The sequence below is a fragment of the Berghia stephanieae genome, chromosome 10, assembly GCF_034508935.2.
Source record: "Berghia stephanieae isolate SIO BIC M18660-M18661 chromosome 10, UCSD_Bste_1.3, whole genome shotgun sequence".
Lineage (NCBI taxonomy): Eukaryota > Metazoa > Mollusca > Gastropoda > Nudibranchia > Aeolidiidae > Berghia > Berghia stephanieae.
Genome location: NC_088369.1, coordinates 16,925,851 through 16,952,123, shown reverse-complemented (window position 1 = coordinate 16,952,123; position 26,273 = coordinate 16,925,851). Strand labels below are relative to the sequence as shown.

Here is a 26,273-nt window from a genome sequence, read left to right as displayed (position 1 = left end):
TTGTACATATATACATCAAAGACTATATCCCTCCAACTACTTGTTTTATTATTATTATTATTATTATTATTATTATTATTATTATTATTATTATTATTATTATTATTATTATTATTATTATTATTATTATTATTATTATTATTATTATTATTATTATTATTATTATTATTATTATTATTATTATTATTATTATTATTATTATTATTATTATTATTATTATATTACGTAGTTGGTTTTGTCCTGACCCTGCTTGGAACCCTTTGTTGAGAAGGAAACAGTCAACTGTATAGATAGAATGAAGTTGGCGTCACACGGGTCTTTGTTATTGTTTTTTGCCATCCACGTTTATGAGTAATTCTCTCTAAACTGTATTAACCAGACTATAAACGTTTCAGGTTACACAGAGTTTTGTGTGTTGGTCCATTATACGTCCGGATGGCAATGTTGTGAGCTTCTTAGCCAAGCCCCCACTATCTATTATTATAAATAATAATAATAATAATAATAATAATAATAATAATAATAATAATAATAATAATAATAATAATAATAATAAATAATAATAATAATAATAATAATAATAATAATAATAATAATAATAATAATAATAATAAATAATAATAATAATAATATAATAATAATAATATAATAATAATAATAATATAATAATAATAATAATTATAATAATAATAATAATAATAATAATAATAATAATAATAATAATAATAATAATAATAATAATAATAATAATAATAATAATAATAATGTTGATGATGATGATGATGATGATGATGATGATGATGATGATGAAGATGATAATAAGGATAATATTCGCAATAATAACAATGATAATAATAATGATGATAAAAATAATTCCAAAATTATAATAGAAGATTTTAAAAGAAATCATATTAGACATGTAAAAACTACCCAATTAATTTAGTTTATTTTGTTGTCTGTTGTGTTTCATATAAACATCATTCCACAAAAAGCGACGGTCGTTTAACAGGGTCGCTGTTTCCCGTAGAAAGGGTGCGTAAAACTCCTTGAGAACTCGGTAGGTTTCTGGAAGCATCTGGCCCGTCTTGTTTTTGGTCACGTGTTTCCGTTTCATCATGGCCACCTTGTCCATTGTCTCAGACGGTAACTGTTCTGGAAAATGGATGACGATAAAACACAATTATGCATTTTGAAAAATCTATATAGCATTTGAATAAAGTGATACCAGGCAGGCTGCTAGAAGCTGTGGACTGTAAAAAGCAATAAACAAAAATGAATATATATAAAAGCTTCAAAAAAGAACAAAATACTAAACACGGGACATTTCGGACACAAAACCCTTTTTCAGTCAACAACAACAACAACAACAACAACAACAACAACAACAACAACAACAACAACAACACAACAACACAAAAAAAAACACACAAAAAACACACACACAAAAAAAAAAAAAAAAACAAAAATAAAACAACAACGATAGAGATAATTTGTAGGTTGTCTATCTGGAATTTAGTAATGTATTTATTGATTTTTGTTGTTGTTGGCTGAAGAAGGGTTTTGAGCCCGAAACGTTCCGTGTTTGGTATTTTGTTCATTTTTTGAAGCAGTTTTATTCATTTTTGTTTTTTAGCATTGGTATAGCGCAATGTCCGCTAAATGTGCTTAAATCGCTTTACAAGGGGTCCTTAGCCAACAGCAACATTAAATATTTATTCGGAGAAGATATGACATCTGTTGGGCGATATTACAATATTTTCCCGACAGGTAAAACGATATTAACGATCGGGTACTCATTTTACACATGAGTATGGCGAGAGAATGTGAGTAAAGAGCTTTTTCCAAGGAATCAACAATGTGCCGATCAAAGTGGATCTCAAAACCTGGGCCTTCCTATCCGAAGGGGAATGTCAGGCTACAAGATTTAGCCGCACACAATATTAAAATAACAATAATAATAATAATAATAATAATAATAATAATAATAATAATAATAATAATAATAAATAATAATAATAATAATAATAATAATAATAATAATAATAATAATAATAATAATAATAATAATAATAATAATAATAATAATAATAATAATAATAATGAACTCCTCTACATCATGCGGTCTATTAAATCATGGGGCTCAAATCCCTTTAAACAACACAAAATCTTCACACATGGATACTAATTCATCTGATGTGAATTACAGAATATTAAACAAAGAAAGGTTTTTACTGATTGACTGAAAATAGGCATTGAATTGGGCTCTTCAAATTTAAATATTAAAAAAACAAAAAACAATAAAAACAAAAAACAAAACAAAACAAAAAAAACTACGTATAGATAGTATGCGCTTAGCCAAGAAGCTCCCAACATTTCCATCCGGAAGTATATCGGACCAACACACAAAACTATGTGTCACCTTGAACGTTTATAGTCAGGTTAATACAGTTTTGTGAGAATTACTCATAAACGCAGATGGCAAAAAGCAATAGCAAAGACCCGAGTGACGTCAACTTTATTCTATCTATTTTACGTTCCATTGTTATTCTATTTTACCAACCTATTTTGAGAAATTTGAAGACACTTGTCAACGTTTCAGTCATATTGGTGTGAAAATCTTCAGTCCTTGTTATGTGGAAGGCAGACCTTGGAAATACATTCAACCATTCTTGAATGAAGACAGAGTAACAGCCAAGATGGATTCTGGTCTGGTGACATGAGAAATGGAATTGGTTTGTTAATATTAGAGAGTTTTTCACTTCCTGTCAACTGGGGTAAGTTTGTCTAAAGGGGAAACTTTGCCTCTTTACTTTTGGACCCGTCAGAGGACACCCCAGAACACGATTTCCACGAACGTTTTTTGCATGTCCCAGGGAGTTCCAGGAAACCGTAGCTGGAGTGTATATTTAATTCTATGGCAATTATTCCTTTGATAAAAAGTCAAGTCTTTTCACCAGGAAAATAACCACGACAAAGCTGAGATCACTCAAAATGCTCCAAAGTCACGGAGGCAAAGTTGCCCCAGTTGACGGTACCTAGATCTAGAAAATGGAAGATGTCTGCAAGAGTTGCTCTCATGTTGTTTTCATAATCTTCAAGAGCTTTCATGTGGAAGGTTGACCCACATTCAACCATTCTTGGGTGAATACAGAGCAACGTAAGCATCTCATCAATGGAGAGTCATGGAAAGGAAAGTAACTCTAATACATAAGTAGTACTACTTATGTATTTGAGTTACTTCCCCTTCCATGGATGAAGACAGTAACAACGACTCATCACGTAAGCATCTCATGAATGGAGAGTCATGGAAAGGGACGTAACTCTAGAGCAGTAGTACTAGTAGTACTAGCAGTAGTACTACTTATGTATATGAGTTATTTCCCCTTCCATGAATGAAGAATGAAGACAGAGTAACAACCCAGATGGATTCTTGACGGGTGACATGAAAAATGTAAATATTTTGTTAATGATACAGAGTTTTTAGTTACAAAGGACGTTGAACGAATTACGTATCACTCATCATTAAGCATCTCATGAATGGAGAGTCACGGAAAGGGAATTGAATCACTTAATTTTACCAATATTATAATATACACGTACAAAATATTTGCTAATTTTCACAGCTAAACTAAAAGGAGATCGCGGTTTGTTTGGGTTTTTTTTCAGTTTTTTTTTTCGATCAGTTTATTTGCTTATTCATTTATTCATTCCTTAATTTAATTTTTTTTTTAAATCATTCATTGATCTATTTATTCATTTAGTAATATATTTATCTATTTATCTTTCTGTCTATTTATTCATTTTCTTTATTTAGAAAGAGAGAGACTGAGAGAGAGAGAGTGAGAGAGAGAGAAAGAGAGAGAGAGAGAGAGAGAGAGAGAGAGAGAGAGAGAGAGATTGAAAGGGTTAAGTTGGGGGTTTCAGTGATTAGCTTTACCTCGACGGTGTAGCAGGTTAGTTGAATAAGATTATAAATTGTCAAATTAATAATCCTAAATAAAAGAACACACACACACACACACTCTCACACACACACACACACACACACCCTCCCCAAACTAGAATCCCGGTTTGATCAGAAATCCTTTATATTACTATCTCGGGCAACAAAACTTCGTTTTCAACAAGGTTATTGAATTAAACATCTTTATATAAGTGTCAATACACTTCAACAGTCATGACGTCACTTCCCTCGTAATGACGCATGGTAACTTAGTAACTGGCTCTAAACTATCGCAACAATGGCGGACGCCCTTATGAAATATTTCTCCGACGAGCATAAAAGCGTATCCAGATGAAAAAACCCCCAATAAATCTGATCATGTTTTGACTTTTCCACATTCTGATCACAAGACATATGAAAAGTTCTAGCCAGCATGAAGAATAATAAGTACAGCTTTTCTTTGTTTAGAACCACGATGGCCGCCGTTGCTGGGCGACGTGACATCAGACTATTGAATCCAATTAGGACCCAAAAATTTGTATTTCTACGAAATTTTGTAGCAGTTGGCAGGTCTAGGTTAATATCTTATCATAATAGACCTGAGCCCAAAACACTGTAGCTCGAAAGATATAAAAACTAAGAAACATAGAACAGTCAAATTTGGATTGTTAACCTTCGATTTTATATAGCGCAATATCCGCTAAACGTGCTCAAAGCGCTTTACAGAGGTTCCCTGACCGACAGCAAAACGTAACATGTAGAAGGATACACGACGCCTGTTTGGCGATATTGCGATTTTTTTTCCGACAGAGACAACGCTGTTAACGAACAGCTACTCATTTTAAACCTGAGTAGGGTGAGAGAATGTGAGTAAAGAACATTTTCCAAGGACTCAATTATTATGCGCCGAGCGAAGCTCGAACCCAGGACCTTCCGATCCGAAAGAGAGTGTCATAGCACTAGACCACATAGCCGCACAAATGTCTTGTTGATTGGGGGCGACAATACGCTGGGAGCAGTAGCTATAATATGTTTAAAAAATAATGTTTGGTTTCTTCACACTTTGAATAAAAACACTAGATTATAAAAGAAAAGTAACGAAACAAGGGAAGCCGCCATTGCATGACTACTTTCTCCACTTCCGGTACCAAAATTGAATGGTCAAATTACTAAAGATATAAGAAATTGGTAAGAAAAGAGGCCAAAGACATTATTGTTACATCGTCAAGATTCCAAACTCATAGATCTATAATGAGTTGAAAACGTGGGAGTTTCAGTTCACTTCTTTTTTTAGATATAGTTAATGCGTATTATGTGTTTCACAAATCAGGTATCTTGGGCTTCCCCGTCTCCGCCGTAGAACGAGATTGGGCCTCAACAGTCGTGACGTCACTTCCCTCCTAATGACGCATAGTAACTTAGTAACTGGTTCTAAACTATCGGAACAATGGCGGACGCCTTATGAAATACTTCTCCGACGAGCATAAACGCGTATCCAGAGGAGAAAAACATTATAAATCTGATCATGTTTTGACTTTTATACATTCTGAGCACATGACATGTGAAAAAGTTCTAGCCAGCATGAAGAGTAAAAAGTACCGATTTTCTTTGTTTAGAACCAAGCTGCTGGTTGCTGGGCGGACGTGACATCAGACTATTGAATGCAATACCTGCTCATCTATTTAACTTCACTTAAAACAAACAAGGGGAAGAACTGATACTCACCGGTAATTTGTTATATAAATCGTTGTCATAGACACACTGACGTAAGCTCTGTGTACCCGTACAATCTTTGAACATTTGTATGGCACGGACCACAGCATTATGGAAGGACCCAGGGCTTGTGCCTTGCTGGAGGAAAAAGTAGTCTGAATACAATCTGAAATAATACCACACAGATAAATGAATAGGTAAATATGTCAATACATTGGGGATGATGACGATGACAATAATAGTAATAATAATGATAATAATAATGATAATAATAATGATAAAAATAATGAGGATGATGATAATAATAATAATAATAATAATAATAATAATAATAATAATAATAATAATAATAATAATAATAATAATAATAATAATAATAATAATAATAATAACCTAATATGGTATAGGGCAAAATAGGATACAATCCCTTGAATGCCCTTAACATTAGTAGTAATGCCATAAATCTATTGATTAAAGATTACAATAATGATACACGTGGCAAAGATAGTATTTCAACTTAAATGTACTCATGTATATCTGGTGTACAAACATATATCTTTAACCGTAACATGCAAAGCACACACACACACACACACACACACACACACACACACACACACGCATATAGAAGATAACCATAAAAATATAATAATGCATAATATATGCATACAAGATTGAAAGCCATGTCAACAGCAGTGCAAACAAGTATTATTCGTCATATATAAATCTCCCATCATATAATTCCCTGTCTACTAACACCTTGAAATAATCCATAGATTTTACATTCTTTGTTTCAAATTTCAAACTGTTCCATTTCTGGACAATACGAATACCGAACCAGTTTTGTCTTATGTTTGTTTTGCATCTAGAGACAAAAATCTTAAACGTGTCCCCTCTCGTAAAAGTAATATTAGAACATGAAAAAAAAAATCAGAAAGTCCAACCTATCCAGACCATGTACCAATCTATAAACCTGAATTAAATCCCCCGAATTCTTCTATATTTCAAACTTGGTAAGTCAAGAAATTCTAACCTTTCCTTATAAGATAAATACTGTATTGCATAAATCTTTTTGGTAGCTCTCCTCTGTACACTTTCAATACTAATAGATTGTCTTTTATATAATGGGCTCCAGATGCAATTTCCGCATTCTAGAATTGGTCGAACGAGCGATTTATACAAATATAAAAATATGGTTTTATCAAGACTTATAAAGGTTCTATACATTATTCCCATCATTCTGTTTGCACGGCTTACACAATTATCAATATGTATCTACATCAAAATTCAAAAGTGAATCAAAAGTAACTCCCACATCCTTTCATAAGGCACAACGGAAAGTAGATTTGACATAGAAGTATCGGTAAAATAATTATGACATGGATTCATTTTTCCTATATGTAATACTTTACATTTCGAAACATTAACATCCAAATGCCATGTTGTAGACCATTTGAAAAGTGAAAATATATCATTTTGTAGAATGTTATGATGTTCAGTTGTACTGTAGATCTTCGTATCGTCTGCAAACAGTTTGCAGGCTGAATTTATGCTACATGGTAAATAATTTATATATAAAAGAAATAAGAGTGGTCCCAATTCGCTTCCTTGGGGTACACCGCTAATTACATTCTTAAAATCCGACCCCACCCCATTGACCATGACTCTTTGTATTCGATTATTAAGAAAGTCTTTAATCCAGTTATAGATATTCCCTTTAAATCCATATGTTTTTATTTGAATGAATAATATATCATGTGGTACAGAATAAATATAATAATAATAATAATAATAATAATAATAATAATAATAATAATAATAAAATAATAATAATAATAATAATAATAATAATAATAATAATAATAATAATAATAATAATAATAATAACAATAATAATAATAATAATAATAATAATAATAAATAATAATAATAATAATAATAATAATAATGATAATAATAATAATAATAATAATGATAATAATAATAATAATAATAATAATAATAATAATAATAATAATAATAATAATAATAATAATAATAATAATAATAATAATAATAATAATGATAATGATGAAGATGATGATGAAAATAATAATAATAATAATAATAATAATAATAATAATAATAATAATAATAATAATAATAATAATAATAATAATAAAAAATAATAATAATATAATAATAAATAATAATAATAATAATAATAATAATATAATAATAATAATAATAATAATAATAATAATAATAATAATAATAATAATATAATAATAATAATAATAATAATAATAATAATAATAATAATAATAATAATAATAATAATAATAATAAATAAAATAAATAATATATAATAAAATAATAATAAAAACATAAAATAATAATAATAATAATAAATAATAATAATAATAATAATAATAATAATAATAATAATAATAATAATAATAATAATAATATAATAATAATAATAATAATAATAATAATAATAATAATAATAATAATAATAATATAATATAATAATATAATATAATATATAATATATAATAATAATAATAATGATGATATAATAATAATAATAATGATGAATAATATGATAATGATGAAAATAATAATGATGATAATAATAATAATAGATAATAATAATAATATATGATAGATGAATGATATAATATATATATGAATATATAATATATATAATAATAATATGATGATGATGATGATGATGATGAATAATAATATGAGATGAATAATATAATAATAATATATATATAATATATATAATAATAAAATAATAATAATATAATAATAATAATAATAATAATAATAATAATAATAATATAATAATAATAATAATAATAATAATAATATATATATAATAACATAATAACACTAAATAATAATTTATAATATATATATATATATATAATATATCATATATATATATATAATATATATATAAATATATAATATATATACAGTCAAACGTGCATGAAGGACCATCTTATTTATACCTTTCTACCGGCTCCCGTAGTTGTATCATGAATTTGGGAGTCCTGTCTTTGTGGATATATTTGACCACGTGAGGTGTCAGTACTTCCGGTGTGGACTTGCCAAAGTTTTGTGGAATCCTTTTCCAAAACCGCAAGTCCCATAGGTCCATAGGACTTGCATCCCCTGTTTACGGAGATAGAATTGATCACCTTTTAACCCTCTCCTTACCAACCTTAGGAAAATCGTCACATTCGTTACGATCGAACCAACACTTTTATCATTCAGATTTCTTTTGTAAATCACACAATTTAAAGAACAGTGTTTTATTATAGCTAAAAAACGTGACACTGTGTTGTAGAGTTCATTTTTCTGATCAGTATTATGCGTGGAATGTATTTATTGCTTTTCTATAATATTTGAGTAAGAAAAAAATATTTTTATGTTGGGTGGGTGTGAAATTTTGGGGAAAATTCTGAAAATGGCTGGTAAGGAAAGGGTTAACCCCCTCCTCACCAAGTACGGAAAAAGCCTCACATTTGTTATGTTGTGCAATGTAGCTTTTTCTTTTTAAGATAATTTGCTTTGTATTGATTTGTATTGATTTGACTAGGATTGATAGTCTCTTATGACAAAGGTGGCAGCTTCTCAGACTGGTTCAGATCTCTTTTCTGTTCCCTTAACAAAGAAAGTATTGGACTGGAACCCTCAGGGCAGAAGATCAAGGGGAAGGCCACGAGGAACATGGAGAAGAATTAAAGAAGCTTATATACAGAGAAGTGGTAAGACCTGGAATGAGATTAAAAAGTTAGCTCAGGATAGAGAAGGATGGAAACTGTTTGTCTGTGGCCCACAGTGAAAAAGGCAATGATGATGATGATGATGATGATGATGATGATGATGATGATGATGATGATGATGATGATGAAGTAAATTTGATATTCATATTTAATGAAACAGTGAGACATGTCAATTTTTATGTATAATATATAGTATTTAATATATGTGCAAATTATTATTTTATCCTAAAAAAAATTCTTATGTCAGTGAAAAGTCTTAAAGGGCTTACTGATTTTAAACCAGATTTTATTAAGAAAATATACATCATTATGTTTTTTTCAAATTACTAGTAAAAAGCCCGCAATTTCGCGGGGAAAGAACTATTTTCATTCGATACTGTACTCATCATTTAATGAGGGCAGATTGGTAAACAACGTTTGTGTAATTTGGTATATCTTCGTTTGATTTTTCTGTGTGGCCCAACATAAAGTGTAAGCCACTATAGCCTCTGACCCGTGACATCAAAGGTGAAAATACAAATTTAAAGAATACTGGGGATGTAGGAGCTTTTGGAATGTCGCCCCTTTACTTAACTTATGGAAAAACAAACACCCTAGCACCTTTAATAACACTTATGACTAACCTCTCGAGCTAACCCTAATAGAAAAAAAACAACTCTCGGACTGCTTTGCACTACCTTTCAATACTTAACAAATCACAATGGCGGCCGAAAATCAAAACAATGGTCAAATTAGGAAATTTTAAACTTTCACAAATCTATCAAGGTTTGTTCTAGAGTTTTTAAAATACTTCTATATGACAAACTGAATAAATAAATGCCTTACAAAATATCAACGGTGAAAATACAAATTTAAAGAATACTGGGGATGTAGGAGCTTTCGGAATGTCTCCCCTTTACTTAACTTATGGAAAAACAAACACCTAGCACCTTTAATAACACGTATGACTAACCTCTCGAGCTAACCCTAATAGAAAAAAACAACTCTCGGACTGCTTTGCACTACCTTTCAATACTTAACAAATCACAATGGCGGCCGAAAATCAAAACAATGGTCAAATTAGGAAATTTTAAACTTTCACAAATCTATCAAGGTTTGTTCTAGACTTTTTAAAATTCCTGACAAAATATCAACGGTGAAAATACAAATTTAAAGAATACTGTAGGAGCTTTCGGAATGTCTCCCCTTTACTTAACTTATGGAAAAACAAACACCCTAGCACCTTTAATAACACTTATGACTAACCTCTCGAGCTAACCCTAATAGTAAAAAAAGAATTAAAATGGCGACTGAAATACCTTCATGTGATCAAGTGAATAATATCACTATGAATGCCACGATTTGCTGAAAAATGCCAACACACACACACACACATATGTATACACCACACACAACACACACACAAACATACACACATACACACACACAAACATACACGCAATACGATTCAGTAGTCTGATGTCACGCGCCCGGCAACGGCGGCCATCTTGGTTCTAAACAAAGAAAATCATTACTTTTTAGTCTTCATGCTAGCTAGAACTTTTCGTTCCCTTTTCGTATGCCTTGTGATCAGAATGTGTAAAAGTCAAAACATGATCAAATTTATGGGTTTGTTTTCCTCTGAAAACGCTTTTATGCTCGTCGGAGAAATATTTCATACATGCGTCCGCCATTGTTCCGATAGTTTAGAGCCAGTGTTACTAAGTTACCATGCGTCATAAGGAAGGAAGTGACGTTACGACTACTGAATCAAATTAGAACAAAACTGATCACCGCTAAATCAACAACACAACGGAAGTAATAATAATACTTGATGTCATAAATAGATGACGCAAACTGACAACTTTTTACAGTGACGAAATTGGTTGATTTTGGGACTGTTTAGTGTCGTCGGTACGTATTTTATGATATCTGTGTGACTCAACGAACATTCAAAATGACTTTAAATTATAAAAGGAAATCAAGTTATCTGTTTATCTATCTGTAAAAAATACATTTCTAATTTTCAAATCTTTCAGTAGAGTTGTGCACCGTATCAATTTTTTTATTGACTCAAATAAGCACAATGTTCTCCACAATGCTATATTTTTTAAAGAAAGGATTACTTATTACTTATTTGTTGTCATTGTTACGTTGTTGTTGTTGTTGTTGTTGTTGTTGTTGTTGTTGTTGTATATAAACGATGTATGCATTATATGTACTTTTACCGACAATAAATAATGTATTCATTCATTCATTCATAGATCAAAAATATTTAAGAAAACTCGGTTTAATATCAATACAAGGAACGAAATTGACGTCACTCAGCTCTTTCTTGATGTTTTCAGACAGCCATTTTCATGACCAGTACTCACTAAATCATGTATCAATCAGACTATAGATAGAATGCGCTTGGCCAAGGAATTCACAACATTGCCATCCGGAAGTATAACGGACCAACACACAAACTCTGTGTAACCATGAACTTTTATAGTCTTGTTAATACAGTTTAGTGAGAACAACTCACAAACGCGGATGGCAAAAACAATAACAAAGGCCTGAGTGACGTCATCTGCATACTATCTATACTTACATAGAATGAAGTTGACGTCACTCGGGTCTTTGTTATTGTTTTTTGCCGTCCACGTATGTGAGTAAGTCCGTGGCCTTCGTAAAGTTATGGCCTGATACTGACCCCAAAAAATGACGTCAAAATGCCAGTCTTTTGTCACAAAAGAAAACAATTCGTGAGTTGTATTCAATAGTTCAACCAATGAAATAGCTTGTTTCCATGAGCACTACTAACAACTCACGCGCAAGGCGGTGCAAAAACCAAATAATGACGTCAAACTGCCAGTCCTTTTGTATTTCAGTATCAGGCGAGAACATAACGATGGCGACGGTAAGTCTCACTTAACTGTATTAACCAGACAATAACCGTTCATGGTTACACATAGTTTTATGTGTTGGTCCGTTATACTTCCGTGTGGCAATGTTGTGAGCTTCTTAGCCAAGCGCACACTATATATATAAAACGTAGTTTATACACATAGTTTTGTGCGTTGGTGCGTTATATCTGACTGACGTATGTTGTGAGTATTTTAACCATATGCATCTTATCAATAAGAATTGAATGCTGTTATGTTGACGAGCTTGTATAGCTGAACAGATCATGTATAGCAGGAACTTATTGCTTTTCAGTTTGAGTGTAAAAAAAATAAATTTCTGTGTTTGTGCGGCTAAGTGGTATTGTGGTATGACACTCGCTTTCGGATAGGAAGGTCCTGGGTTCGAGCCTCGCTCATCGCATAGTTGAGTCCTTGGAGAAGGCTCTTTACTCACATTCTCTCACCGTACTCAGATGTAAAAGGATTACCTGGGCGTTAACAGCATTGTCTTTGTCCGAAAAAAGATGTAATATAGGCGTCATGTGCCGTCCTAAATGTTAAATGTTGCTGTTGCAGAAGGACCCATGGTAAAGCACTTTGAGCACGTTTAGTGGATATTGCGCCTTCTCCAAGGACTCAACTATGCGCTGAGCGACGCTCGAACTCAGGACCTTCGATCCGTTAATAGCGTTGTCTGTCCAAAGAAATGTAATATTGCCTAATAGGCGTCATGTCTCGTTTTACTTGTTTCGTTTTGATGTTGGTCAAGGACCCTTTGCAAAGCGCCTTGAGCACATTAAGTGGATATTGCGCTATATAAAAGCTCAGGTAAAAAAAAAAAGATCTCAGATAATTTCACCATACTCATTTGTTAAAAGGTTATCTGACAGATAAATGCGTTTTCCCTGTCAAAAAATACATCGATGGTTGGCGGATCAAACCTCTGAAGTCCCGATGGTCGGCGGATCAAACCTCTGAAGTCCCGATGGTCGGCGGATCAAACCTCTGAAGTCCCTATGGTCGGCTGATCAAACCTCTGAAGTTCCGATTGTCGGCAGATCAAACCTCTGAAGTCCCGATTGTCGGCGGATCAAACCTCTGAAGTCCCGATGGTCGGCGGATCAAACCTCTGAAGTCCCGATGGTCGGCGGATCAAACCTCTGAAGTCCCGATGGTCGGCGGATCAAACCTCTGAAGTCCCGATGGTCGGCGGATTAAACCTCTGAAGTCCCGATTTTCACGATCGGCGGATCAAAACTTTGAAGTCTACATACGAGCTTTGGGCGCCATGTTTTATTTAATTTTGGGCAGATCAGACTTCTGATGTCGACATGTCTGCAAAGCGCTTTGAGCACGTTTAGTTGACATTGCGCTATATAGATGCTCATAAGCGTTCAAATACTCGAGACAATTGACCACATGAAAAAAGCGCATCTTTTTTTCATTCTTACCAGTTATGATGTTTCGCGTTGAATTCTCTTGTATCTCCTTGGCAGTTTCTCGAAACATGTCAAAATATTCATCCAAGGTCCAGTTATGGTTGATTTGATGTTTATGGCCGACGCCTGCAATATTTACACACACGCACACACATTTCTATTGTTTAAAATAATAGAAGTAAATATATGGAAAACTGATTTCATATATTATGTAAAAATAGCTACTTGATAAATAACAATAAATGGATAATTGCTAAATTAATAGATACGTAGGGGTCCAGGTAGCTCAGTTGGTAAAACACTCGCAAAGAGACCGAGATAGATCCTGGTTGAAGTCAATTTTTTTTCACACCTCCCCACCCCCCCCCCCTATTTTTCTGCCCGTCCTATCCAAATGATGGCAAGTAACTGCTATTTTCCGTTTCACGCTATAGATCACGGGGTAAACTCAGGCCTAATACCTCCGATGGAGTACTTAACTAGATAAGTAATCAAGCATGCTGAATAAATAGATATGGGAAAATAAATGAAGAGATAATAGAGAGATCAATGATTGTGTAACTAACATTGTGCGGCTATGTGGTCTTGTGGTATGACACTCGCTTTCGGATCGGAAGGTCTAGGGTTTGAGCCTCGCGCTCGGCGCATAGTTGAGTCCTTGGAGAAGCCTCTTTACTCACATTCTCTCACCGTACTCAGGTGTAAAATGAGTACCTGGCCGTTAACAGCGTTGTCTGTGTCCGAAAAATTGTAATATCGCCTAACAGAGACCCCCTGTAAAGCGCTTTGAGCACATTAATTTAGTGGATATTGCGCTATATAAAGCTCAATTTTACTTTTCAATTTTTAAAACTTATTTGCAGATCTGATAAGGCAGATTGCTATGAGCTCAATGGTGTGATGGAAAAACGTTCAAACCCTATAAATAATACAATATTATAATAAAACACAACCGCTGTAAGCGGTATCGTGTCCAGACAAGAAAACGCAAGAAAAATCTCTCTCACTCCTTGTGTCTAACGCTTTATATAGCGATGGTTCGAGCCCCCTGATTGGATGGTCGAGGAGTTCAGATAACTTAGCAGCCCGAGGAGGGTTTGGTCAACTCCGGACTCGTTCGTGTTACGTCTTATTCTTTGCAACCAATGCCAGCATGACAGATTCAATAAATAATAATAATATAATAATAATAATAATAATAATAATAATAATAATAATAATAATAATAATAATAATAATAATATAGAATAATAATAATAATAATAATAATAATAATAATAATAATAATAATAATAATAATAATAATAATAATAATAATAAATCATTTGTATAGCGCGCAAATTCCACGAATTAATGCTCTAAGGCGCTTTACAATAAAACACGAACTCACAAAGGGAAAATAAAATACAGACTACAGCACTGAAAGCCCAGTTTAAAGAAAAATAAACCCAATTAAGCAAAGGTCAACTTAAACAGTTCAGTCTTCAAACTGGACTTCAAAGAGTTAAAAGTTGGATAGTTTGTGGTTGTGGGGGGGGGGGGAGAGACAGGGAATTCCAGATTTTCGGGTCTGCATTAGAGAAAGATCTGTTGGTAAAATTTGTTCTTGATGTAAAACTTCTAGTTTCGAGTTGAATGGAGATAGAGGATCGAAGATTTCTTGATGGTATATTATTGACGCTTAAGAGAGATTTGATATAGTCAGGAGTTTGTCCATGTAAGAATTTGTAGGTGATGCAAGCTACTTTGAATTCAAACAAATGATAAGTGTGAAAAAACTAGCCATTCTGAGGTATTGGGCCCGTGGAGCTGGAGTTTATTCCGGTTTGTATCGCGTGAATCGGACAATAGCAATGGCTTGTTACCCTTTGGATAGCACAACGCAGGGTATTTTACCCAAGACATCCAAAATACGTGACTAATTATTAGGGAGCAGGCACTGTTATATAATGAAAGTCTGAATTTGTATGAAACAGGGGACTATGTGGTCTTGTGGTATGACACTCGCTTTCCGATTGGAAGTCTTGGGATTGAACTTCGCTCGGCATATAGTAGAGATCTTGGTAAAGGCTCATTACTCACATTCTCTCACCGTACTCGGGTTGTAAAATGAGTACGTGGCCGTTAAAACAATTGTCATTGTCCGAAAAATTGTAATGTATCGCCTAACAGGCGGTATGTCTCTTACTACATGTTACGCGTTGCTGATGGCCAGGACCCTTTGTAGAGCGCTTTGAGCACTTTTAGTGGATATTGCGTTATATATATATAGTTCCAGAAAAAAGCAGAAGGACAAATACAGGATAAATTTGATCTGCCTGCCTCATAACCTCTGTGGTGTAGTGGTAGCACGTCTGACCGGTAATCAGGAGGTCGAATTTCGATCACCACTTGAAGCAGGATAAATATTTGGGATGTACCTTTTGATTCTTCTACTTTTCTCTTTGACATGTCAGCCAATGTTTCATCCACACCTTTGCAGAGCTGAAATCAACTAAGAAACATATAATCTTTTACCGTATCTAGACCATGTTTCATCCACACCTTTTCAGAGCTGAAATCAACTAAGAAATATATCAACTTTTACCGTATTTAGACCATGTTTCATCCACACCTTTTCAGAGCTGAAATCAACTAAGAAATATATAATCTTTTACCGTATCTAGACCATGTTTCATCCACACCTTTTCAGGGCTGAAATCAAGAAACATATAATCTTTTACCATATCTAGACCATCTCATGTTTCATCTACACCTTTTATAAGCTGAAATCACCGAAGAAACATATCATCTTTTACCGTATCTAGACCATGTAGATAAATAGGTAGATAAGTAGATAGAAAGATAAAGAGATAGGTAGATAGATAGGTAGATAAATTGATAGGTAAATACATAGGTAAATAGATCGATCGATAGATGGATAGATAGATAGATATAGATAGATAGATAGATAGATAGATAGATAGATAGATAGATAGATATATAGATAGATAGATAGATAGATAGATAGATAGATTGATATAGATGGATAGATAGATAGATATAGATGGATACATAGATAGACAGATGGATATATATATATATATATATATATATATATATATATATATATATATATATATAGATAGATAGATAGATAGATAGATATATAGATAGATATAGATGGATAGATAGATAGATATAGATGGATACATAGATAGACAGATGGATAGATAGATAGATCCACACCTTTTTAGAGCTGAAATCAAGAAACATATCATCTTTTACCGTATCTAGACCATGTCCAAAATTGCGTTTCTTTGTTCAGACTTCCTTTGTTGCCTCTTATGTGTGGATGAGACATCATTCTGCTATGCAAGTCTGTGGTGCCACACTTGTCCATTCCGATAATATAGAAATATGGAAGACACTTCAAGGTCGGAACCAAATCCTTGCCATAGTCGTAGAAGCACGGGTTCTTCAACTCCTTCTCGAATTCTGGAATTTTCTGTTTGGAAATAATCAGGTAAAGGAAATTCAAATCGTTATAGCCTACATTTGTATGACAGAGTGTTCGTGATTAAGAAATATATAAACGGCTCAATTCCACGGGAAACAAGATCACTGTATCTATTTATTTCACTAATTTATTCCATTTATTCATTCATTCTACTTGTTTATTTTGTAACTATCTATATTCCTATTTTTCTAAATATTTATTTATTTATCTATCCATATGTATATATATCTATCCATCTATATATATCTATCTATCTATATCTATCTATATATATCTATCTATCTATCTATCTATATATCTATCTATCTATCTATCTATCTATCTATCTATCGATCTATTTACCTATGTATTTACCTATCTATCTATCTATTTATCTATCTATCTATCTACCTATATATCTACCTATCTCTCTCTTTCTATCTACTTATCTACCTATTTATCTACTTATATCTATCGACCAATCTACCTATCTATCTATCTTTCTATATATCTATATATCTATCTATCTATCTATCTATCTATCTATCTACCAATCTATCTACTTATCCGTCTATCTATCAATCTATCTATCTATTTATCTATCTATCTATACATCTATCTATCTATCTATCTATCTATCTATCTATCTATCTATCTATCTATCTATCTATCTATCTATCTTTCTTTCTTTCTTTCTATCTATCTAACTATCTATCTATATCTATCTATTTATCGATCTATCTACCGATCTATCTATCTATCTTTCTTTCTTTCTTTCTATCTATCTAACTATCTATCTATATCTATCTATTTATCGATCTATCTACCGATCTATCTATCTATCTATCTATCTATCTATCTATCTATCTATCTATCTAACTATCTGCCTACGGATTTATCTATCTATCTATCTATCAATCTATATACCGATGTATCTATCTATCTATTTATCTATCTATCTATCTATCTATCTATCTATCTATCTATCTATCTATCTATCTATCTATCTATCTATCAATCTACCTATCTACCGATCTATCTATCTACCTATCTACCTACCGATCTATCTACCGATCTATCTATTTATCTAACTATCTATCTATCTATCTATCTATCTATCTATCTATCTATTTATATATCTATCTATCTATCTATATATCTATCTATCTATCTATCTATCTATCGATCTATTTACCTATGTATTTACCTATTTATCTATCTATCTATCTACCTACATATCTACCTATCTCTCTATCTTTCAATCTACTTATCTACTTATTTATCTACTTATATCTATCGACCAATCTACCTATCTATCTATCTTTCTATATATCTATATCTATCTATCTATCTATCTATCTATCTATCTATCTATCTATCTATCTATCTATCTATCTATCTACCAATCTATCTACTTATCCGTCTATCTATCTATCTATCTATCTATTTATCTATCTATCTATCCATCTTTCTTTCTTTCTTTCTATCTATCTAACTATCTATCTATATCTATCTATTTATCGATCTATCTACAGATCTATCTCTCTATCTATCTATCTATCTATCTATCTATCTATCTATCTATCTATCTATCCATCTAGTTATCCATCTACATATCTACCGATCTATCTATCTATATATCTATCTATCTATCTATCTATCTATCTATTTATCTATATACCGATCTATCTATCTATTTATCTATCTATCTATCTATCAATCTACCTATCTACCGATCTATCTATCTACCTATCTACCTACCGATCTATCTACCGATCTATCTATTTATCTATCTATCTATCTATCTATCTATCTATCTATCTATCTATCTATCTATCTATCTTTCTATTTATCTATCTATCTATCTATCCATCATTCTATCTATCATATTATCTATTGATCTGTACCATAGCTACCTACCTGACAGAATATGTCTTCCACTCTATTTTCCCTTCTTGCTAAACGGTCTGTACAAAAGGCCACGGAGCTGTTTTCTGGTTTGACTGAAAAAATTAAAGAACTACCCTGTTCATGTACAACACTGAATAGGACCAGTAATAACTGACAGCTTAAGAGAAGAACTGTGACGATTCGAGCTGTTCCCGGAGAGTCGGTAGAGCCAGATAGTCCGAAACGTAAACATAAAGAAAAGACTAGGAGAAATATAGACCGAGGGAACGCGTTGATACGTTCCCTCGGAGTGGAAGATACGGCCAATGCAATGAGCCTAACCTCTAACCTGGTCAGAGGGAAGAGAAAGAAGGAGGAAGCCAGTTTTTCACGGCTAGACAATGGTATAAATAATTGAAAATAATAATTGAGCTTTATATAGCGCAATATCCACTAAACGTGCTCAAAGCGCTTTACAAGGGGTCCCAGGTCAACAGCAACATTTAACATGTAGGACGGGACATGCCGCCTGTTAACGGCCAGGTACTCATTTTACACCTGAGTACGGTGAGAGGATGTGAGTAAAGAGCCTTTTCCAAGGACTCAACTATGCGCCGAACGCGGGGCTCGAACCCAGGACCTTCCGATCCGAAAGCGAGTATCATACCACTAGACCACATAGCCGCACATTGAAGCAATCAATAAAATCTATGTAAAATATAGACCGAGGGAACGCGTTGATAAGTTCCCTCGGAGTGGAAGATACGGCCAATGCAAGGAGCCTAACCTCTAACCTGGTCAGAGGGAAGGGAAAGAAGGAGGAAGCCATTTTTTCATGAATGGATGAATGAATGAATGGATGAATATGGATACTTGGTGAATGAATTAATGAATGGATGAATGAATGAATGAATGAATATGGATACTTGGTGAATGAATTAATGAATGGAGAAAGCCATTTTTTCACGGCTAGACAATGGTAACAATGATATATAAAAAAAAAGAAAATGAAGATTAACAAACACGATACACAACAAGAACAAAATACTAAACACGGAATGGTTTTGGGCCCCTATGCCTTCTTCAGCAAATAAATAAGCATAATTAAAAAAAAATAAAAATAAAAAGACGTCAATACATCGCCTTTGATATAGAAGTAACGATTTTGACGTCATTCAGCGTTTTGTTATCATTTTTAGCCAGCCATATCTATGATTAGTTCTCACCAATCTGACTATAAACGTTTAAGCACGTTTTGTTGGGAAGTAAAACCAAACAACGTTTCGGGATCAAATCCCTTTTCAGCCAATAAAAAATCCCAGATGGATGGCAGAAAAGTTTTGGGCACGTCTCGTCAAGAAGTACAATCAACGTTTTGGGCTCAAAACCAGTCATCAGCCAAGTGTTTAAAAAAAGTTTAAACGCTAATATACGGCACTGAAATGAAGTGAGTAGGAAAGTGCCCGAAGACAACAGAGAATAAAAACTTCGCGGCGGCGATGGGGGCTCGAACCCGCGACCTTACTGGTACGACAACTGCGTCGGGCCGGGGAGATCGTGACTCAACCGTATGAGATATCCATGATCCATGCGTTATCATCACGTCTAGTAAGGATATGTGTGCCCCGTCGTTAGTAACTGGTCATCATAATATGTCGATATAAAGCAGATTCTAAAATATAATTCACACGTTTAAAAGATCCGAAATACGAAATCCCCGTCTCTTACTCAACATCCTCCTCCTCATCCTCCTCATTCTCCGCGTCCGTCCTTGATTCCGTCCGTCCTTGATTCCGTCCGTCCTTGATTCCGTCCTTCCTTCCTTCTTTCCTTCCTTCCTCCATTTGCGTGTAAAGCAAATGCTCTATCAAATGAGATTAGCGGAAGAGTAGCGTCCCTTGATTGGACGTCACCTTACAGAGAGAACGTAAATTTGGTTTTGAAGGGTCCCAAGCCGCTTTCACCGGAAGCGAAGACGAGAGACGCATGCGCACAACCAACATGACGTTCTCTCTCTAATAACTTTTCCGCCGGTGACTTCACAGACTATGGGTGACGTCCAATCAAGGGACGCTACTCTTCCGCTAATCTCATTCCCCATAACACAAATGAGAAACAGAACCAAAAAATAAAAAAATGAAAATAAAAGGATGGATAGATAAAAACAATAAGGTTCTTGCCTTGAATATCCTTGCAGACTCGACCTGCTGTCGTTTGGCGTACATGCCTTGTCGATTGGATCTCAGCTGCGTATAACAAAAAGTATAGAAGGAGGGAAGCCACCATAATTGTGATGAAGTACCCTTTCTTTTCTCTCATGATTCTGGCGTATCTGTTAGAATAGTTAGATGGATGAATGAATGACTGAATGAATGGATGAATATGGATACTAGATGAATGAATTAATGAATGGATGCATGAATGAATGAATGAATGGATAAATGAATGGATAAATGAATGAATAGGGATACTTGATGAATGGATTAATATGGATACTTGATGAATGAATGAATGAATGGATGCATGAATGAATGGATGAATATGGATACTTGATGAATGAATGACTGAATGGATGCATGAATGAATGGATTAATATGGATACTTGATGAATGAATGACTGAATGAATGGATGAATGAATGAAAGGATGAATATGGATACTTGATGAATGAATGAATGAATGAATGAATGAATGCATGAATGAATGCATGAATGGATGAATAAATGAAGGGATAAATGATTGAATTAATAAAGGAATGGATGGATGAAGAATGAATAAATAAAATGGATGGAAGAATGGAAGAATGAATGAATAGATGAATGAATTAATGAATGAATGGATGATTGAATGAGGGAAGAAATGACTGAAAATATGGATAATTGAGTGAATGAATGAATGAACAAATGAATGAATGATCGACTGATTTAATGAATAACTAAATGAATGAAAAATGAATGAATGAATAGACGGAAAAATGAAAAATGAATGAATGGATGAATGAGTTAATAGATAGATGAAGAAATGAATGAATGAAGAATGAAAGAATGGATGAATGAAGGAATAAATGAAGAATTCATTCATAATTTATTGATTGCACGAATGAATGAACGACTGAATGGATGAATGAATGAATGAATAAATGAATCAATTAATTTTGATTGATTGATTGAATGAATGAATGAATGAATGAATGGATGAATGAATTGATTAATGAATGGTGAATGAATGAATGAATGAATCGATGAATTAAAGAATTAAATCAAGGAATTAATGAATGATATATGAATGAACGGATGGATGTATTAATATATGAATGGGTGAATGAATGAATATATAAATAGATGAATGAATGAATCAATAAATGAATGAATGAATGAATGGATGGACGAATGATTAAATGAATGAATGAATTGATGAATGGATGCTTAAATGAATGAATAAATGAATGGATGAAGTATGGATGAATGAATGTATGGATAAATAATTAAATTGATGAATGAATGAATGAATAAATGGATGAATAAATGAATGGATGGACGAATGATTAAATGAATGAATGGATGGATGAATGAATGAATGAATGGAAGGATGAATGAATAATGGATGAATGAATGATTAGATGAATAAATGAATGAATGGATGGATGAATGAATGAATTTTTGAATGGGTTGGTGAATGAAAGAATAAATGATGAACGAATGAACTTATAGATGGATAATTAAATGAATGAATGAATGAATGAATGAATGAATGAATGAATGAATGAATGAATAAGAGATGGATGACTAGAGTGAAGGAGAAAAATGTATAACTGAAAAAATACATAAAAGGCAGAAAACTTCGTAAGATTATCATGATCATTGCGTTTTACTATCTTTCCCCCATCAGACCACATGGAACCTCATTTCCATTTCAAACAGTACCAGTTACCAGTCAGGCGACCTGTTTGTACTAACATTCTTACAATGTCCATCTCTGCTATAAGCCAGAGTAGCTCCAGTTTTAAGTTGAAAATACCAAAGAGGCAAGTTGTGGGTACTCTGATGTCCTAGGCATAGTCATTTTGTGTTCAATGTGAGTTAGTAAGGATAATAGTGAATGAGATTAGCGGAAGAGTAGCGTCCCTTGATTGGACGTCACCTTACAGAGAGAACTTCAATTTGGTTTTGAAGTGTCTCAAGCCGCTTTCACCGGAAGCGAGGACGAGAGACGCATGCGCACAACCAACATGACGCTCTCTCTCTAATAACTTTTCCGCCGGTGACGTCACAGACTATGGGTGACGTCCAATCAAGGGACGCTACTCTTCCGCTAATCTCAGTCCCTATAGAGCATTTGGTAAATAGCATTTATATGGAGCAATTACGTGCTGGAAATCGCTTTACAAGGGGTCGCTAGCCAACCGCAACACTTAACATGTACGACGAGACATGAGGCCTGTTATGCGATAATTCATTTTCCCCCCGACACAGACAGCCCTGTTAACGGCTAGGTACTCATTCCATACATGAGTATGGTGAGAGAATATGAGTAAAGAGCCTTTTTCAAGGACGGACTCCTCTATGCGCCACTCAGAGCGGGACTCACACCCAGGACCTTCCGATCCCAAGGCGAGCACTAGACAACATTGTGGCAATGATGCAGAAAAGAGTCATATTTTATGGGGGGGGGGGGGTATTTTTTTGGTTTTAAAATATCTCATTGATAACTTGTTAAACTTGATTTAACACCGTTTTGATACGGTAGGGTGCATTTGACTTTTCGTGAAATAAATTAAAGTTACTGTCCAATTTCTATTTACTTTTTCAAGCTTCGAGCAGCTAAACTTGCTCTATTAAGCATTGGACAGCATAAACACTGTAAGCACCTCCATATCAGTGGGCTACAGTAAGCATTGGACAGCATAAACACTGTAAGCACCTCCATATCAGTAGCGCTGCAGTAAGCATTGGACAGCATAAACACTGTAAGCACCTCCATATCAGTGGGCTGCAGTAAGCATTGGACAGCATAAACACTGTAAGCACCTCCATATCAGTGGGCTGCAGTAAGCATTGGACAGCATAAACACTGTAAGCACCTCCATATCAATGGGCTGCAGTAAGCATTGGACAGCATAAATACTGTAAACACCTCCATTTCAGTGATGTTGCAGTAAGCAATGAACAACAAAAACACCGTAAAGCACCTCCATATCAGTAGCGCTGCAGTAAGCAATAAACAACAAAAATAAACCCCACTATAAAGAACCTCTATCAGTGGAACTGCGCAATGGACAACACAAACACTGTAAATCGTCTCCATATAAGTGGGCTGCAGTAAGCAATGGACAAGAAAACCACTTTAAAGCACCCCCATATCAGTAGCGCTGCAGTAAGCAATGGACAACAAAACAACTTTAAAGCACCCCCATATCAGTAGCGCTGCAGTAAGCAATGGACAACAAAACCACTTTAAAGCACCCCCATATCAGTAGCGCTGCAGTAAGCAATGGACAACAAAAACACTGTAAATCATCTCCATATCAGTGGCGCTGCAGTAAGTAATGAACAACAAATATATTGAAAAGCCCCCCCCCCCCCCATATCAGTGGCGCTGCATTAAGCAATGGACAACAAAAAACACTGTAAAGATCACGTGGGTATAGCACTTCTTTGACATTGATTTAACCCACAAGATCCTCTTACGAAAATTAACAATAAATGACAAAATACAAACGTTCTGATATGAAAACTCGGAAAAAAAAACTATCCACACAAATAGATTGCTATAAATACTTGCAATACAGAGCGGCCAATATCCATACGAGGGCGATAGGAACAGAACAGGTGCCTTCAAATAAAAAATAAAAAAGAAACCAGATTCTTTAAAGCGCGATTATCTACTATTTGCACCCAAAGAGCTTTACAAATAGTTGAAAGCAAAGGAGATTTAATTTATTCTGTGAAATTGTGCTGTCTTGCCATCGATTTGCGAGTAACACGTTTTGTCGGCGATGAAGAAGTGGCCGCATCAGGTTTATTTTGATAGCAATCCTGATAAAACTACGTCTTGTAATAAATTATATTGATGAGGTGTTTTCAATCAACATCTCATAAAATCGGGTAATTCAGCACATGGTGCGCAACAACAAAAGAACTATTGATTGGCTTAATAATGCTTGATAAGATTGAACACTTTGTTGTAACAAGATAAATGCACAAAACAGCAAGATAAACAATTTGTAAAGGCTAATACCCCTTCGTAGTAGTAGTAGTAGTAGTAGTAGTAGTAGTAGTAGTAGTAGTAGTAGTAGTAGTAGTAGTAAGCCTCGCAGTCCGAATGACGCTTGCTGAATATTCAGTCATAGTCGATGAGTATAGCTGCTCTCTCCATCCATTTTGTTGTTTCCATTGGTCACGGTCCTGGGCCAGAGTTCTGATGCTGTCAAGATCTTATTGTGACTTTAGTACGGAGGGCACTGAAGTTTTTTTCTTAATACACCTTAAGTAGTCTTTAATGTGTAAAAAATAAACAGTCATTTTTAAAATGCGTATCTAATATTAAAGCACACCTTTCTGTGGTCTCTAATAGGGAATGAGATTAGCGGAAGAGTAGCGTCCCTTGATTGGACGTCACCCATAGTCTGTGACGTCACCGGCGGAATAGTTATTAGAGAGAGAACGTCATGTTGGTTGTGCGCTTGCGTCTCTCGTCCTCGCTTCCGGTGAAAGCGGCTTGAGACACTTCAAAACCAAATTGACGTTCTCTCTGTAAGGTGGCGTCAAATCAAGGGACGCTACTCTTCCGCTAATCTCATTCCCTATAGGAATAAACCGACGTGTGGTTATATGTAGGACTGGTAATTCAAATTGTTATGGTCTCAGTATACTGCCGTTGTTTTTAAAAACACAGCACATTTGCAATGTTAACCAAATAGCACATACTGTGTTCTTTAATAAAACGGCAGTTATGCAGTCATGGAGACTCTATTTTTTTGTCATGGAAATACTCTCAACCCAACGCACGATATTCTCTACCACAACAAAGTTATAATGGGCGCATAATCTATGGATTTTAACAATGAAACCTATAGGAAAACTGTACAACTGAGATGGTATAACACCGTTTTTGACATGCATTGTTTATATATATATATATATATATATATATATATATATAT

The 26,273-nt window shown here is 33.8% G+C and overlaps 1 protein-coding gene across 1 annotated transcript; it reads right to left on the bottom strand.

Moving 5' to 3' along the window:
• Positions 1–934: 934 nt before the first annotated feature.
• On the bottom strand, positions 935–25,105 carry LOC144980732 (carbohydrate sulfotransferase 15-like). Its single transcript, XM_078928455.1, has 9 exons — positions 24,893–25,105; positions 21,293–21,444; positions 19,143–19,225; positions 17,012–17,231; positions 13,757–13,870; positions 8,662–8,824; positions 5,669–5,822; positions 2,561–2,708; positions 935–1,152 (listed from the first exon to the last, which is right to left on the bottom strand). Exons 1-9 carry the CDS (start codon positions 24,913–24,915, stop codon positions 935–937), a joined length of 1,275 nt encoding a protein of 424 aa, XP_078784581.1. The 5' UTR covers positions 24,916–25,105.
• Positions 25,106–26,273: the final 1,168 nt, after the last annotated feature.